Raw genomic sequence first — 16,478 nt, forward strand, 5'->3', positions numbered from 1 at the left:
TCTGTGCTAATACTGTGGTTGCATCACCAAGTCCAAAACAGTTGCAGAAGTGTTTATCTCACCTGTAATTACCAAAATTGTTCTAATTGGTAATTGCAACTCAAAAAACTACCCAGCAAAAATCATCCAGCAAGTCCTAAAAAGGTTTATGTTTCCCAAAGATCCATTGATCTCTGTGATTTAGCACAGGAGTGAGACAGAGGCCTGTCATTCTGATCATTTTGCCTCTTCCACTGCACAGCTCAAGCTTCAAAAGGCTACTCGCCATTGACATCCAGGCATGCTTTTGTTACCCTGTTGGGATTACATTTTCCTTTGCTGCGTTGCATTTTTGGAGCCAGTTCCTGTTCAGGTTAGACACAGGGTAGCAATAGGAGAAGGCACAGGAGACCATGTATGGAGGGGCTTTTGTCCCAAGGCTGGTGCTGCTTCTGCTACAAGTGCCAAACATGGTGTGGCAAGTGCATCCTATGAAGTGCTCTGGAAATAGGACCTCATCCATCCCACATGAGTGGTACGAGCTAGGCAATCTCCTCATTGGTGAGATGGCATCTCATATCCATTACTTCCCTCCAAACCTGTGGTTCATCACGCATCCTTCTCAGCAGCAGTCAAAATTCCCAATGTAAGGAAATCTTTTCCCTCCTCCACCCCAACATGATTATTTCTTTCTTTCTGATGTTTCTTTAGATTTGCCCAAAAGTCTGAACATGCTTTCTGGTTTGTCCCAATGGCTACAGCTAGACCTCCTCTGAAGGATACTACTCATGTGAATCAGAACAACGGCCTGCTCTCAGAAGGCTTTCTCTACCATAGGGTGTTGTGGCAGGACAACCTCCTTTGTCCATCCCTAACCTAGAAGCAGGAAAGTGAATTTAAGTTTGCAATACAATATTGAGAGAAATGAGATCAGAGATACATGCTGGGTAAAGGTAGACCTTGGAGCAAATGCTCCTGCAGGGGAGTTTTCCACATCCCTGTCCACGTTGCTTCAGTTGTGGAGCATGTAAATAATGGCTCCCTTCTTTGATGATTGGTAAGCCTGTTAGTCTGTGGAAATAAAGCAAGCAAGAGGAACAGCCAATTAATTTTGCTCTGAGTTTTCATGAACAGAGTTCATATGGCTTGGGGCAAGAACATTTAACCATGAACTGATGGAGGCAGAGACTCCTGCCAGAAGGTTCACTGAGGGCAAATATATTAGCTGTGTTGTCAAGCAGAACTAAAATGCAAAGCAGCACAAGCAGACATGACTCCCCTCACCTTTCCCATTCCCAAACACCTGGTTTTCACAAGACACCTGTGGTTCTCCCTGACTGCTTTTTAAGCTGGTTTGATGGCTGGTTTGAGACGAGACAGTCACAGCCCAACCAGGGCTTTCACATTACAACTGGCAGCTGACCTTTGCAGCATTTCTTCAAGGGTTAATGAACCATCAAGGGGTGTTCTTGCCATATGAACCAGGCCAGAATGTTCTTGGGTCATAACACAGGTATTGTTGCCATTACAGCTGCATCTCTAAAAGCCCACTTCCCATCATCTTTTTTATATTCATGCATTCATGTGTCCAAGCTATAAAAACCTTGATACTGATGATGCAAAATCCTCAGGGCATATTCAGCACATGCAGTTTTGGGTGTACTCCAAAAGTGGCAACATTTTCAAAACTGTAGCACAATCCTGTGTAACAACAGAGGCTTGTCCATTTAAAAACGTGGAGAAACAATGAGAATTAATGCAGGCAAATTCAAGAAACCATTTGATCCATTTAAATAGGAATTTCCACATTGGAATAGGAATGTGGTGAGATGGTAAAATATTCTGTGAGCAAAAAATAGACCAAGAAATGTATTATGATATATAAGTCTAATGGTATGATCTAGTGACAGGTAGCCACATTTCTCTTCTTTTCAAAAAATGCATTTGATGACAATCGTCTAATCAGAATGCTTAAATCTTTCAGAACTACAATGGACAGGACTGAGATGAAATAATTTTGTAATTCATTTAACTCTCCGGTAAAACAGAAAGCCACTTGTTTTGTAGGGTGGTGACCAAGTTCTACCAGCACATCCTGGCTTTGGTCTTTGCCATTGATGAGATCAATGAGAATCCCAAGATCTTGCCCAATGTCACTCTGGGCTTCCACATCTATGAAAGCTACACCGATTCAAGGATGACCTACCACTCCACTTTGGACTTGCTCTTCAATTCACGTCAGTTTGTCCCAAACTACAAATGTGGCATTCAGGACTATGTAATAGGCATGGTTGGTGGGCTGAGTTTATTTATTTATTTATTTATTTATGAGTTCCGATACTTCTTCGTGTGTGGCAGAAATCTTAAGTCTTTACAAGATTCCACAGGTAGGATCAGTTCATAGAGCCGATAGCATTCTCCCCAAACTATAATTCAGCCTTCTTTTTCCCACTAGCCATTTCAAATTCAAGGCTGCGGCCTCCTTTATGGAGTCCATCCATCTCTTATTTGGCCTTCCTTTTCAGTTGAAGACCAACTACCGCAAAGTTGGCCTTCAACTTTCCCTAGCATGATCTGTCTTCTGCATGATGTGTCCTTTGGCTTCTCATGTTGTGTCCTAAGTATGAGAGCCTTAGGTTTGTCCTTTTTCCTTTGAATTTTGAGGAAGGCTAAACTTAAGACGCAATAACAAAATAGTGGACATATGTAAAGGCCTTGGCAAGGGGCGGCATAGAAATGTTTTAATAAATAAATAATAAAAATAAAAAGGTATAGGTATCCAAGCACAATTCATTCTATTCCTGAGGTCAGCTTGATGCTATAATTGAACTGAGTTTGAAATGCACAGCAGCAGGTGTGAAGGAAAGGCACAAGGGTCAGCAAGTGTAGCAACATTTAAGGGAAGTAGAAGCAGTACTAAAACATGGAACAATGGCTGAGCAGAAAAGAAATCTGAGCAGTGTCGTTTCATGAGTGAAGTACACATCAAAATCTTAAGAGGGATGAGTAGCATAGGGCCATTAAATCCTATGTCTAAATTTACCTAGCTGCTTGATGGATTTTATTTCTTCATGGACATAGCCCACATTCCACAAAAGTCTCAAGATGGTGAGTTGAAAGTATAGCTGCCTAAATAAAACAGGCCAAAGTAGAACAAATGCACATAGACTTGTGTGATTTGAAATCAGCTTGCTGAGATGAATCTCCAGGTTTCTTTTTCTCCCCACTGGAAAAGGAAAAGAAGGTCTCATACTGTGTGCATTCCACCCTACCCTCAGATTCCTTAAAGTTTAATTTATACAATAATGTGGAAGTGCAGCTAGATTGTTAGTTTTTTCATTTGCATTTGATCCACTTTAGACTACCTCAGCTACACATTGCACACCAGATTCCAAGCGATTGACTCAGCAGATGTCATTTTGATGAGCAATGACATTTGGAGTCTACTACTGGCTGCACTAATCTTTTTGGGGTAGCCATGTAATGAGTAATGGGGTGGCAAATACTCCAGTTCCCATTCTGAAATCCTGCCCTTCCTTCTCTTTCCTTTCTCTTTCAGCTTTCATAAGGCTCATTTGGGCCCAAACGGAATGATCAAAGCCATTCCCTTTCCTTTTACCGCATGGTCCCCAACGAATCCCTGCAATACCAAGGACTTGTTCAGTTATTTCTGCATTTCCAATGGAAATGGGTTGGACTCATGACTACAGAGGATGAGGGCGGAGACCAGTTCTTGCGGGCCATGGAGCCTCTGCTGGTACAGAACAGAATCTGTTCAGCATTTGCAGAAAGGATGGTAGAAACTATGTATATGCAAGATAACATACAAGAAATGGTCTTCCATGTATGGAGTGTTTTGCAGACTTTAGCAGAAAGCAAAGCCAAGGCAGTTGTCATTCATGGAGAATCTCCAGCCATTGCAGGGTTGCAAACAGTTTTACTTGCAGCCACTTTAGCTCAGCTAATGTTTCCTCAGTCTAAAGGAAAACTGTCTTCAGCAAGAGTATGGATAACAACAGCTCAAATTGATTTCTTTGTAAATGCCCTTGGAACGCTTGCTGGTTTTGATATACAAAAGCTCCATGGCACGATCTCCTTTACAATTCCATCAAAAACACCTCAAAACTTCCAAGAATTTCTTCAGCTTGTCCATCCTTCTTGGGTGAATGAAGATGGGTTTGTCCATGATTTCTGGGAATTTGCCTTTGGCTGTTCATTTTCAAACTCAGTTCTGGGAATCATAAGGGGAGCGTGCACAGGAAGGGAAATGTTACACAGCCTTCCAAGGTCCTTCTTTGAAATGAGCATGACTGGCCACAGCTACAGTATCTACAATGCTGCCTACACAGTGGCACACGCCCTGCACAACGTGTACTCAGCTAGATGCAACCACAGAACAAAGCAGAACGGAGGGATACAATGCCCTCAGAACATACAACCCTGGCAGGTAACCTATCCTCACTCACAAGATCCATAGTCATCATCAAGATATCGCACAGGAGTGTGACATGTGTAATCTGTATCGCTGGGATCATATCCCTGTGAATGCAGAATGCTAACAAACAAGGTTGCAGCTTTGCTAAATAGAACCCACTGTCCCATTTTTACGATGGGTCCCAATTGCAGCTTGTCATTGCAGAATGCTGCCTGAGCTATAGAACTATGAAGTGTTGCCATGAGCCTCAAGCCTCTGTATACAGAGGAAGCAAGCACCCTCAATTCTATGGCAATGATATCACCGTGGGATCATACAAGCATAGAATAGAAGGGTTGCACGGAGCTATGAGGCCATCAGGTCCAACTCCCTGCTCAGTGCAGGCCAGCGGGTTAAAGCATCCATGACAGATGATGTCCAACTGACTCTGGAATGCTTCCAGTGTAGAAGAGCCAACCACCTCCTTAGATAATTAGTTCCTTTCCCTTACTGCAAACCCCAATTTTTCACAGTTAACTTCAGCTCCATTCATTTCAGGAGGTCCACTCTAAGACTGACTGAACTGGGATCAAGTCCCCTATGTATATAACCTTCTTCCTTCTTTGAATATATTATTGGAAATTCTCTTGACAAAAATCTTCACCCTTTAAATTTATACTGATTCATGATCCAGATCTTCTTCCAAGTACTTGCTGTCTAATGGGCAACATTTTCCTTTTGATGAGAATGACCTGAACCATTTTACTCAGTTCCTTTCAACACTCTTCTCACCATTTGACTCTCTGCTTCCATCCAGCTCCACTCAGAGATTCAGGGGATCTCATTCAACAACAGTGCAGGAGATGAAATTACCTTTAATGAAGATGGAGAATTGGAAGGGGGATTTGATCTTACCAACTTGGTCACTTTTCCAAATCAGTCCTATGACAGAATCAAGGTGGGAAGGATCCATCCTGCTCCAGACAAAGCATTCCAAATTAATGAGGAAGCAATCAGGTGGCACGGAGGCTTGGCTCAGGTGGGGAAATTTTTGCATTGGCATGAAATTCACCAGGACACTGTCCTGGGAAAGAGGAGATGTGTTCTTTTAGGAAGAGTGGATTGAAATGTACAGGGTGTGTATTCCAGTTAAGGAAAGACACAACAAAACGTCCTATACCAAAGAACTTTGTCTAACTTAGATGGACCACTGACTAAGCGTCATGGAATACAGCAGGAACTTCTTTTACTACTGAATGTGTTATTTGAGCACTTGTTGTTGCTGTAGGCCATTGGGTCATCTCCAACAATTGACCCCTGTCCCTGACAGCTCTGCTCAGCTCTTGTAAACCTGGGCACTTGGAGATGTACAAGTCAGTATTCTTTACCATCACATAGTCTGAAGGAAAATGAAATTAATTCCTCATCCTAAGCTGTGCCACTATGTTTGAATAGGTGCCACCCCTTTCTCTGTGCAATGACATATGCCAGCCTGGCTTCAGCAAGAAAAAGAAGGAGGGGAAGAAATTTTGCTGCTATGATTGTGCACCATGTCCAGATGGGCTCTTCTCAAACCAGAGTGGTAGGTTTCATTAGAGCATAACATTTGTCTCATTTGCAAGCAACCCATGTCCATTTTCTGTTGTCAGTGTCATCCTGGAGAGGATTTAAGAATTATTACTGAATGTTCTCCTTGTTTTTCAATAATCACCCAATGCTTGCATCACCGTTGTTAATCATGGATTTTGTAGCTTCTCTCTGAGGCTTAGCCCTTTTGTGAGCAAACTGTCTCCCCCTTCCATGAAAGAAATAAAAATGAAATAAAATTATAATTCTATGTTCCATGAACTTTGGAGAGACTATTCATCATGAGAATAGTGTGATTTCCTTATGCATTATTATACATTTTCCTCTCAGGTATGAACAATTGTGTCAATTGTCCAGATGATCAGTATACGAACAAGTGGAAGGATCAATGCATCCCTAAGATGCCAAACTTCCTGGATTTTGGAGATTCTTTGGGCATCATTTCAACTTCTTCAGGGCTTCTATTGACTCTGACCACAGTTCTGGTGCTTGGCATATTCATTAAGCATCGAAACTCTGCCATCGTCAAGGCAAACAACCGAAGCCTCACCTACATTCTCCTCCTCTCCCTCCTCCTCTGCTTCCTCTGCTCCTTGCTTTTCATTGGGAAGCCTTCCACAATCTCCTGCCTTCTTCGACAAACCACGTTTGGCATCGTGTTCTCTGTATCACTTTCTACCATCTTGGCAAAAACAGTGTCTGTGGTGCTGGCCTTCATGGCTACCAAACCAGGATCCCAAATGAGGAAGTGGGTGGGGAGAAGACTCGCCTATGCCATTGTGCTCTCTTGCTCCAATATTCAAGCAGGCATCTGTGCTCTCTGGCTCATGACTTATCCCCCATTCCCAGATTCGGACAGGCTCTCCATGTCTACAGAAATTATTCTGCTATGCAATGAGGCCTGTGTCCTTATATTCTATTGTGTCTTGGCCTACATGGGTCTGCTGGCTGGTGTCAGCTTTGCTGTGGCCTTCCTGGCCAGGAGGTTGCCTGACAGCTTCAATGAGGCCAAGTACATCACCTTCAGCATGCTGGTCTTCTTCAGTGTGTGGGTCTCCTTTGTCCCAACCTACCTCAGCACAAGAGGAAAGTCCATGGTGTCCGTGGAGATCTTCTCCATCTTGGCCTCCAGCGCTGGCTTACTGGGCTGCATATTCTTTCCCAAATGCTACATTATTATGCTGAGACCTGAGCTGAACACCAGAGAGCAGCTAATGCAAAGAAAGATCTAACTCATGAAGGAATTCATATTTACATCCCCTTTTTAACTGTAGGGACAATCTACACTATGCATGTTTTCCAGCACTGACTCACTGGTATTCCACATGATGGTCAGCCCAACTGTCTTATTCACTCCATTTTTGCCTTTATTCCCCAGATTACTTCAAAACAGTCATATCTCTTTTTCAATATCTTGTGGTTTCCCCCGTCCGTGTATTTGTAAATGTGTCAGTATGCACATGAACAGGAGGTTGGTCCTGTTGGCCTTCTTGGTCCCTTCCAACTCCAATATTCTATGACTGCATGATTCTCTGACAATGTCAAGACTTGTGTCTATGGAAACCAATGTTAAGTTCCCCATCAGACCTCACCATTTGGCAACACAGTCTCAGGTGTAACAATTTCAACTGCTGTCCCTAGAATGGATTCTCTGTTTCTCAAAGAAGCACAGTCACCTCGTTCCTATGATATAAGAAAGGTATTGACACCACCGCTGCATAACATTACAAAATGAACTCATACTATTATTGTTGTTATTATTTTCTTTAAAATCCATCCTACAAACAAGAATAGTTTTGGGGATTTCTCTAAACATACTTGTGGCAAATGAGCTGCACTTGCCTCAAGTTCTCCAGTCTTCTTCTATCTTCTTAGAGGATTCCATTCACGAAGTGTTTTCTGAATTTCACTTTGGTCAAAAATCAAATAAAACCCTGTACTATATCCTATATATATTATGCTTTGGTCATAGCATTATCATTTTTGTTTCATTAAAAAAATACTTGATTCAGATGTAAGTTATACATGTGATACCATACAATGTATGCATCAATAAAAAAAATGTGATGGGCAAAGCAATTTATGCATACTGATTTTTATGCTTGTAAAATAGCATTCTCCAAACTTCCAGGTGCTTTGGAGTACAATTCCAAGCATTCCACAGCTTGGAATATGTCACCATGGATACCTCCCGGGCACCACTGCAAACCTTTAGGAAGACCCTGAAAACTTAATGTTTAGTTTGACGAAAGGATGTGTTAGCAATCTGTTTTGTGGGTGAAAATGCATCAGAAGTCCTGGTCTGCATTGACTTGGCCATTAAGTTTGAGTTCCTGGAATTAAGCCATGTGTGAATGCTGTGCAAACAGCATCCCTCTTCCACACCCCCTTTGTTAGTGCCACAAGCATAAGGAAGCCGAATATCAGCCTGATCTTTGCATCCAGTGGGAACTAACACAGGTTAACTATTATGTTCCAGTCAAACATGTTAACCAGTACACCATATCCTAGTGGTCATTGTGAATTATCCTGAAAGTTGTCCTCCTACAGAACAGCAGAAGTTTGCTCTTACACTTGACAAAGATGTTGTCTGTGGAGATACCATACAGAGTCCAAAGTTATTATTTCCCCTTTAATTATCAAAATCACTGTACTTAATCCGTATGGTCAGACCTCCAGTGGCTTTTCAGAAGGTATTATCGAAGGAAAGTCCAGAGTGGAGTCTTAAATAGATATGACACTAAGTCACCATTTGCAGTTTATTTCAGGACAAGTGTCAGCCAAGGATTTCTCCATCTGAATATTTCTCCACCTTCATCTCAATGATGCAAAGATTCAAAGGATATTAAAGGCTTAACTTTGCAAGTCAAGGAAAATATTTCACCATAATCATTGAATTGGAAGATGCAATCTCCATCTGATCCCAGCTTGTTTGAATGAATCTAGTGGTGGAGATGATTCCACAGAAGGACATGGAAGAGGCAAAACCAAAAGGGACATTTTCAGGCAGGGTGCTGGTGCTGGTGCTGCTCTTTCCACAGGCAGCCATCAAAGGACAGGCTTCAACATGCTCTGAAAGTGATCCCCTTCCTATCCCACACGAGTGGTACCAAGAGGGTGAGCTCCTCATTGGTGGGATGGTGTCTCACATACATTACCTGCTCCCCGTTATTTTGTTTGACAAACACCCTTCTCAGGAAGCGCTCACGTTCCCACTGTGAGTAAGGTAAAACAGGCTTAGTTTTACTGAATGCATATTTCAGGAGTTTGGGAATGCAAATTGCTGACCTCATTTTGGGGGCAATTGGAACTGGCTGGGTCTTCTGTACAATTATCTGTGACTTCTATTCTCTCTCTCTCTCTCTCTCTCTCTCTCTCTCTCTCTCTCTCTCTCTGAAAAGCAGTTATGCCATCTCCACTTTGACACCCATTGGCAGCCTCTTTCAAATGTCCTAAGTGACATGTTGGAGGGAATCCCAATGCTAGACAAGCTTTTTAGTTCTGTATTTAGGGGACATTGGAGGCTAGGGGTTCTTTATTGCTTGTCTGTTCTCATGGTAGATTTGCACATAATTGTCTCTGCAAATATTTCTTTTATTTGTTGTTGTATCTACCATGCTTCAGAAATTGCACAAGAGGACAATTTCTGGACTGCAGAAATTAGTTAGGCAATATTAGCAGTTACTTACTGTCAGATTGCTGCAAGTACCAAACCAGGATGTTGACCTACAGAGGCTCAAAATAAACTTTTTCTTCCTTTTGCTTTCTTTTGACAGCTAACAAAAGGAAACTGTCCAGAGAACACATCTTTCCTTGCAAAATGGGGGTGGTGTGCTTGATACCTCCTTTACAATGAGGTTCTCTATCTCTTCCATGGCATTATATGTCACGGTCAAAGCATCCCAATGGATTGGCAAAACCCATGTTTCATTTTGAACAAGCCTCAAGGCAGCTCCAGTTTTGTTAATTGGAATAGTAGTATTCAGGTTGCTGGACAACTGATGTGAGAAGGCAGGGAAAAAAACACAAAGATAACTCTGCTGGAGGGAAAGTTTGGACCAAGTTGGAGAATTACTTAAGTAGGATCAAAAAGAAAAATCTCATTGAATTCCATAATACAAGTTCCCAAGTTCTCCAGAGCTGTTCATTATGCTAGGTAGCCCATGAAATCAGGGGAAGAGGGGTATAAACAAAAAGATCCACCAGTTGGCCAGATTTTGGGGCATGAAAAATCTAGAGACCTTCTTCCTTTGTAATTTTAAGACAGAAGACGTGATATTTATTTCATAAGGCACATCGAATACATAAATACAAATTTTAAAATCCTGGAAATCTCTTTCTCCTGCTCTTCAAATATGACATTGATCACAGCTGATGGGAGAAACAGAAAAAACCCTGCCATTTTAAAGTATTTAAACAGTATCCATTTTGGTTTAGTGGAACAGACAGATAGCAAGGGAGCAGGGAAGAGCTTCTGAAAAAACGTACTACTCTCTTTGTTTCCATTTTCACTCATCATTCAAAATTATTTACAAAGCCACTATTGACTGACCTAGTTTAGGGCAAGGCATTAGAATATATTGCTATTCTGGGTAATTTGGGTGAGAGTTAATGGGTGGCTTGGCTTTCTGTGAAATGTAATTAAATCCTAGCAACCATTTCAAAGTATACATCATTGATTTACAATCTCCATCTTTTGGTAGAGTAGCATAACCTATGGCACAGGGCATGAATCTTTTCAGTTTCTTCCAATGGCCCCACTATTACCACAGCCCCAGATCTATAAACTGACTGTCAATTTCTCTGCCTTCACGGGGACTTGGCTGTGATGATCTTTGTGAGACTGCACCCTTTTTTCTTGACCGGTAATGAAATTCACTGCAGAATTCTCATGTCCAAATTCCCATGTCCAAAGACTTCTCCAACTACGAAGAGTCATTTTCTTTGCAGCGTGATCACCAAGTTCTACCAGCAAATCCTGGCCTTGGTCTTTGCCATTAAGGAGATCAATGAAAATCCCAAGATCTTACCTAACATTACCCTGGGCTTCCACATCTATGACAGCTACTCTGATCCAAAGATGACCTACCGGACCAGCCTGGATATGCTCTTCAAGTCACATCAGATGGTCCCCAACTATCAATGTGGCACACAGCAAAAGCTCATGGGAGTCATTGGTGGACTGAGTGCTGATATATCTGCATGCATGGCAGATATTCTTGGCCCTTACAAGATCCCCCAGGTAAGGTGTCAGGAGGACGTGGTCAATCCCACCACCTCCTCCCCAAAGCAGCACATCCAGCCCCTGGCAGGAATTGGTCAGAGTCAGAATGAAGTCAAGGGAGGAGGAAAAAATAAAAAGGAAATGAGTCAGGAGCCAGCCTGATATCAAGGGAGGGAGAAATTTTAAAATGGGATGAAGTATTCTTCTGCAACTGGAAATCTTCTAGTGGACAGAAGGACCGTCACAAATCCATGGTTCATTCTTAGTCTTCACTTTCTGGGATCAATTGCATGGTTCAGAAATAGGAGGAGGAATGATTAGAAAAGAATGGTAAGGTGATATGAGGATTGTCCCTAAATGGGTATGAAAAGGTCTGTTATTATGTACCATCAAGTCATCTCTGATTTAAGCTTACTTTCTGAAAAAATGCCTTCCAAAGTTCTCTGTCCTTTTCATCCTGCTTAGCCCTTGTAAATTCAAGGCTAGGGCTCCTCTATATCATTGATCCATCTCATAGTTGGTTCCCCTCTTTCTTGATCCAGTGCTTAACATAGATTTGTCTTTTGGAAGGATGCTATTGGAGTGAAGTGTTTGTTCTTCAGAAGTGTTTGCTCTTCCTTGATCCCCAGATTACATGAGAAGAAATCAATTTAAGGTGTCTGCAAGGTGAAAGAAAACCCACAATTACCTCATTGCCAAACTCTGCTATATACTCTTAGCTGGGAATGAATCCCATTTCACTTAATTTAATTAGCCTTCATTGTGGGCAGATCTGCACATACCATTGTTCTTTGAGGCTACAAACTTATGTCCACTTATGACAAAGTAGAACTAAGACAAGAGATGACTGCACTGTTTATTATATTCTAAATTATATCTATGCTGCTTTGAGGAATCATCTTCATGGAATTGTTAGTGTGAATTTTATTAACCAGGAAAAAGAATAAAGGTCAAGAATATTATGACTGAACAAGATGACAGTCTCACTTTGGTCTTCCTTTCTTCCTCCCTCCCTCCCTCCCTGCCTTCAGTTTTCATATGGCTCATTTCAGACAGCAGTGAGTGAGGAATCCCCTTTGCCTTCCTTCTACCGGATGGTTCCCAATGAAGCTCTCCAGTACCAGGGAATTGTCCAACTTCTTCTCCATTTCCACTGGAAATGGATCGGGCTCATCACAATGGATGATGAACATGGAGAACGCTTCTTGCAGACCATGGAGCCAATGCTTTCCCAGAATGCAATCTGTTCAGAATTCACAGAGAGAATCCAAGCCAACTGGCAGTTCTTTGAGATTGTTAATATTACAAAGAGTCATCTTCACATTTTCACTGAGACAAAAGCCAGGGCAGTTGTTATCCATGGAGAAAGTACCAACATTCTGAGGTTGGCTGCAGCGATCTTAATAACAATGGTTTTTCCTTTAACAGATCATTCATATGGAGAGACAATCCCTGCAGGAAAGGTCTGGATTACAACAGCCCAGATTGAATTCACTTTATTTATAGTTCAAAAGGCTTTTGATATGCAAATGTTCCATGGCACTCTTTCTTTCACAATTCATTCAAATCAGCCTCCAGGCTTCCAAAACTTCCTTGACATGATCCACCCATCTGGAAGTAAAGCAGATGGTTTCATCACAGATTTCTGGGAACAGGCTTTTGGCTGCTTTATGTCAAATTCTGAAGCACCAAGAGATATCAGTGAAACATGTACTGGGTCGGAGAGGCTGCAGAGCCTCCCTTCTCCTTACTTTGAAATGAGCATGACTGGCCATAGTTACAGTATCTACAATGCCCTCTCTGCTCTGGCTAATGCCTTGCACATCACTCACACATCAATATCCAGCCATAGAGTAACAGAAGTCATGAGCACTCTGGAACCTCCAACTGTGGAACCCTGGCAGGTAAGTTTCAAGGCTCCTAGAAGTTTCTCGTGCATTTCTCTGACAGAGGTCCTCAGTGCACAGCCAGGACTTCGTATCTCCAATACATGTTACACCCAGTTCTTGTCTGGCTGTCTGTTAGCATTTCTGAATGCTTAGCTTTTGCAAATGGTTTTTGTCATAGAGGACAATACCCTCAACCCATCAAAGACATTTATTCTAAACATTTCCCTCTCTCTGGTTCCTTTCTGTCTCCACCTAGCTCCACTCATTGATTCAGAGGATCTCGTTCAACAACAATGCTGGAGATGAAATTAGATTTAATGAACATGGAGAACTAGTAGGAGGATTTGAAATCACCAGCTTGGTCACTTTCCCAAATAATTCCTATGCCAGGGTCAAAGTTGGAAGCCTGAACCCACATGCTCCTCCAAGCAAACAATTCAGCCTTAATGAAATAAGAATGGAATGGCCAAGAGACTTGGCTCAGGTTGGAAAATGAATTCATTGCCTCTCAACTGCTAATATTTGTTGTCTTTCAGAGAATCAAGAGTGCAATTGGTTTGAGAGTATGAGGAAATCATTTCTTCATCCTCTGCATAGTGGTACTGTAATACATAGTTGGATTGGCAAACAAAGAAAAGGTGGGATCAAAAAGTAAATGTTGCTTGAAGAGAGACAGTGCCATGTAGCAATTCAGGTATTGCATTGGAAATCAGGAGATTCAGGTTGTAATCTATGCTCAGCCATGAATTCCAAAAGCTGACTTAGGGCGAGTTCAGACATCACAGCAAGGAATGTTGGCTTATATTGTGCCCAGTCTCTCAGCCTTCTAGCCCAGTCCTGTCAACACTAGCTGATAGAAACCATCTGGTTTATAGGCAGGAATTGTTCCTGGTCTTCCCGGATGTACAAGAATTGAACCTGGGACCTTGGGCCTGGTTAGCGCATGTTTTGTCACTAACCAGTCTCTGGTTTGTATAGCCCATGCAGAGGATAATTTTTGCAAATTTTTACTATTACATTCTCAAGAATTCTTTGAGAATTTATTTATTTAAACTTTTCTAGCTCATCCCTTACCGAACACTCAGGACAGTTTAACAATACAACAATGTAAAGTAAAACACAGCGTCCTAAAAAAATTCAACTGACAATAAGACCCCAGTTAAAACAATCAGATCTTAAAACATTGGGAAAATAAAAAGAATTTGTCCATGCTCCAAAAAGAATGTAGATTAATGACAAAACTTTGAATGTTAAGCTGGTTATCATGGTTATAAGGATATCTAAGGAAATTGTAATCTCTTTCTGTTTATATGATGATGTTTGCATGATGCCACAGAATGTATTGTCTGTAGTCCTATCAACTCATTATTTCATATCACTGAACATTTCATTTACTGGTAGATGTGAGATGCATTCTTCAAGTGTTTCCATAATGCTAAGCTTTTCCTGTATTTTTGGACAGGTGCCACCTCTTTCTCTCTGTAATGACATCTGCCATCCCGGTTACAGCAAGAAAAACATAGAAGGGAAGAAATTTTGTTGCTATGACTGTGTCCCATGCCAAGCTGGGATGTACTCAAATAAGGAGGGTAGGACATAGGAAGGTTACAGATTATTCCAAGAAAATGGTAGCAACTGTTTTTCCGGTTCTTTTCTCATTGATCATCTAGAAAGGTTTGCTGTTTCTTGAACTATGCTAGTATGTATTATTTCCATTTTTATTATTTCTATTCATTTTAGAAACATTTTTTTTTGTTTTGGTATTTGCTCAAAGCCATCTTAAAAGGGAAAAGAACACAGAGCTACATTTTAGCATTAATAAAAAAACAAGCTGGAATACTAACATGAGCTCTGATCTGGCAAGCTAGAATGACCATTCATGCTATCCACAATTCATCATACTTCTGAAGGCAAAAAAGGCAATCTTTGAACCTGCACCCTGAAATGAAAAGACTAGACTCAAAGTTTTCAACTGAGCAAAGACTTAAACGTCTCTTGAGCATCTTTGATTGAAAAGGAAGATAGCTAACAAATAAACCTCCACCTCTCCACAGTGAATCAGACTAATGTAGTGAAGCTTCATTCTTCTCATTCAGCTTGTTCTATGGAAGCTTGGTGGCAGTGGCATTACTATGCCTGGATCTATAGGACATCCATGCCAAATTGATTTCCAGTAACCCTTGTCTGTATCCCCAAATACTTAAATGTTGCGCAAGAGTTTTCATAGGGAAACTGGCATATAGAGAACATTCTTCAAAGGAAAAGTGTTACCCATTCTTCTCACCCATAATGCAGTGCTTAGAAAACTTTTTTTTTCAATTTGTGGGAATATGAGAGTTTGCTTCAGCTTTGCTGTTATGCAGGCAATGGGATTTCTAATAATAATGTAGTTGGGGCAAAGAGTTTCCCATTCTTCCCTATGCGTGCTGAATGACACCCAAAAGCACATCTGCATTGTAATTTAGGCTATACAATTCTTGCCACCAATACTGATGGAAAGATTGCACCCTAGTTGGGCAGCTGATAGTCATGTGCATGGCTATTTTTTATTTCACAATTTTATCTGTTTTCAGACATGGAAATATGCATTGCTTGCTCAGAAGATCACTTTCCAAATAAATACCAGGATCACTGCATTCCAAAGATTCCAAACTTCCTAGCTTTAAAAGACACTCTAGCCACCATCTCACTTTTTTCAGTACTCCTGTTCTCCCTGATCACACTTCTGGTGCTTGGCATCTTCATTAGGCACCAAGACACTGCCATTGTCAAGGCAAACAACCGGAGACTCTCCAACATTCTCCTCTTCTCCCTCCTTCTGTGTTTTCTCTGCTCTTTGCTTTTCATCGGGAAACCTAACACTGTGCCCTGCCTTCTTCGACAAACTGCTTTTGGCATGGTCTTCTCAGTGTCCCTCTCCACCATCCTGGCAAAAACTGTGTCTGTGGTGCTGGCATTCATGGCTACCAAGCCAGGATCCCAGATGAGAAATTGGGTGGGGAAAAGACTGGCCTATGCAATTGTCTTCTCCTGCTCCAGCATTCAAGCAGGCATCTGTGCTCTCTGGCTCATGACTTCTCCCCCATTCCCAGATTCAGACATGCACTCCATGACTGAAGAAATTATACTGCTCTGTAATGAGGGCTCAGTCCTCATGTTCTATTGTGCCTTGGGCTACATGGGTTTCCTGGCTGCTGTCAGTTTTGCAGTGGCCTTCCTGGCCAGGAAGTTGCCTGACAGCTTCAATGAGGCCAAGAAAATCACCTTCAGCATGCTGGTCTTCTGCAGTGTCTGGGTCTCCTTTGTTCCCACCTACCTCAGCACAAGAGGAAAGTCCATGGTGGCTGTGGAGATCTTCTCCATCCTGACCTCCAGTGCTGGCTTA

At 41.7% G+C, this 16,478-nt stretch overlaps 2 protein-coding genes across 2 annotated transcripts; both read left to right on the forward strand.

Moving 5' to 3' along the window:
* Window positions 1–392: 392 nt before the first annotated feature.
* On the forward strand, window positions 393–7,212 carry LOC123027575 (vomeronasal type-2 receptor 26-like). Its single transcript, XM_044438509.1, has 5 exons — window positions 393–625; window positions 2,047–2,269; window positions 5,211–5,351; window positions 5,849–5,975; window positions 6,311–7,212. Exons 1-5 carry the CDS (start codon window positions 393–395, stop codon window positions 7,210–7,212), a joined length of 1,626 nt encoding a protein of 541 aa, XP_044294444.1.
* Window positions 7,213–10,871: 3,659 nt separating this feature from the next.
* LOC123027576 (vomeronasal type-2 receptor 26-like) lies at window positions 10,872–16,475 on the forward strand (the record flags this gene model as incomplete). The annotated part of the gene is made up of 5 exons (XM_044438510.1): window positions 10,872–11,222; window positions 12,257–13,108; window positions 13,350–13,577; window positions 14,556–14,682; window positions 15,667–16,475. Coding segments are annotated over exons 1-5 (2,367 nt in total), but the record flags the coding sequence as incomplete, so codon positions are not given.
* Between the last annotated feature and the right edge of the window lie 3 nt (window positions 16,476–16,478).

The sequence above is a fragment of the Varanus komodoensis genome, unplaced genomic scaffold, assembly GCF_004798865.1.
Source record: "Varanus komodoensis strain SLA01 unplaced genomic scaffold, ASM479886v1 scaffold322, whole genome shotgun sequence".
NCBI classification, from domain to species: Eukaryota; Metazoa; Chordata; class Lepidosauria; order Squamata; family Varanidae; genus Varanus; species Varanus komodoensis.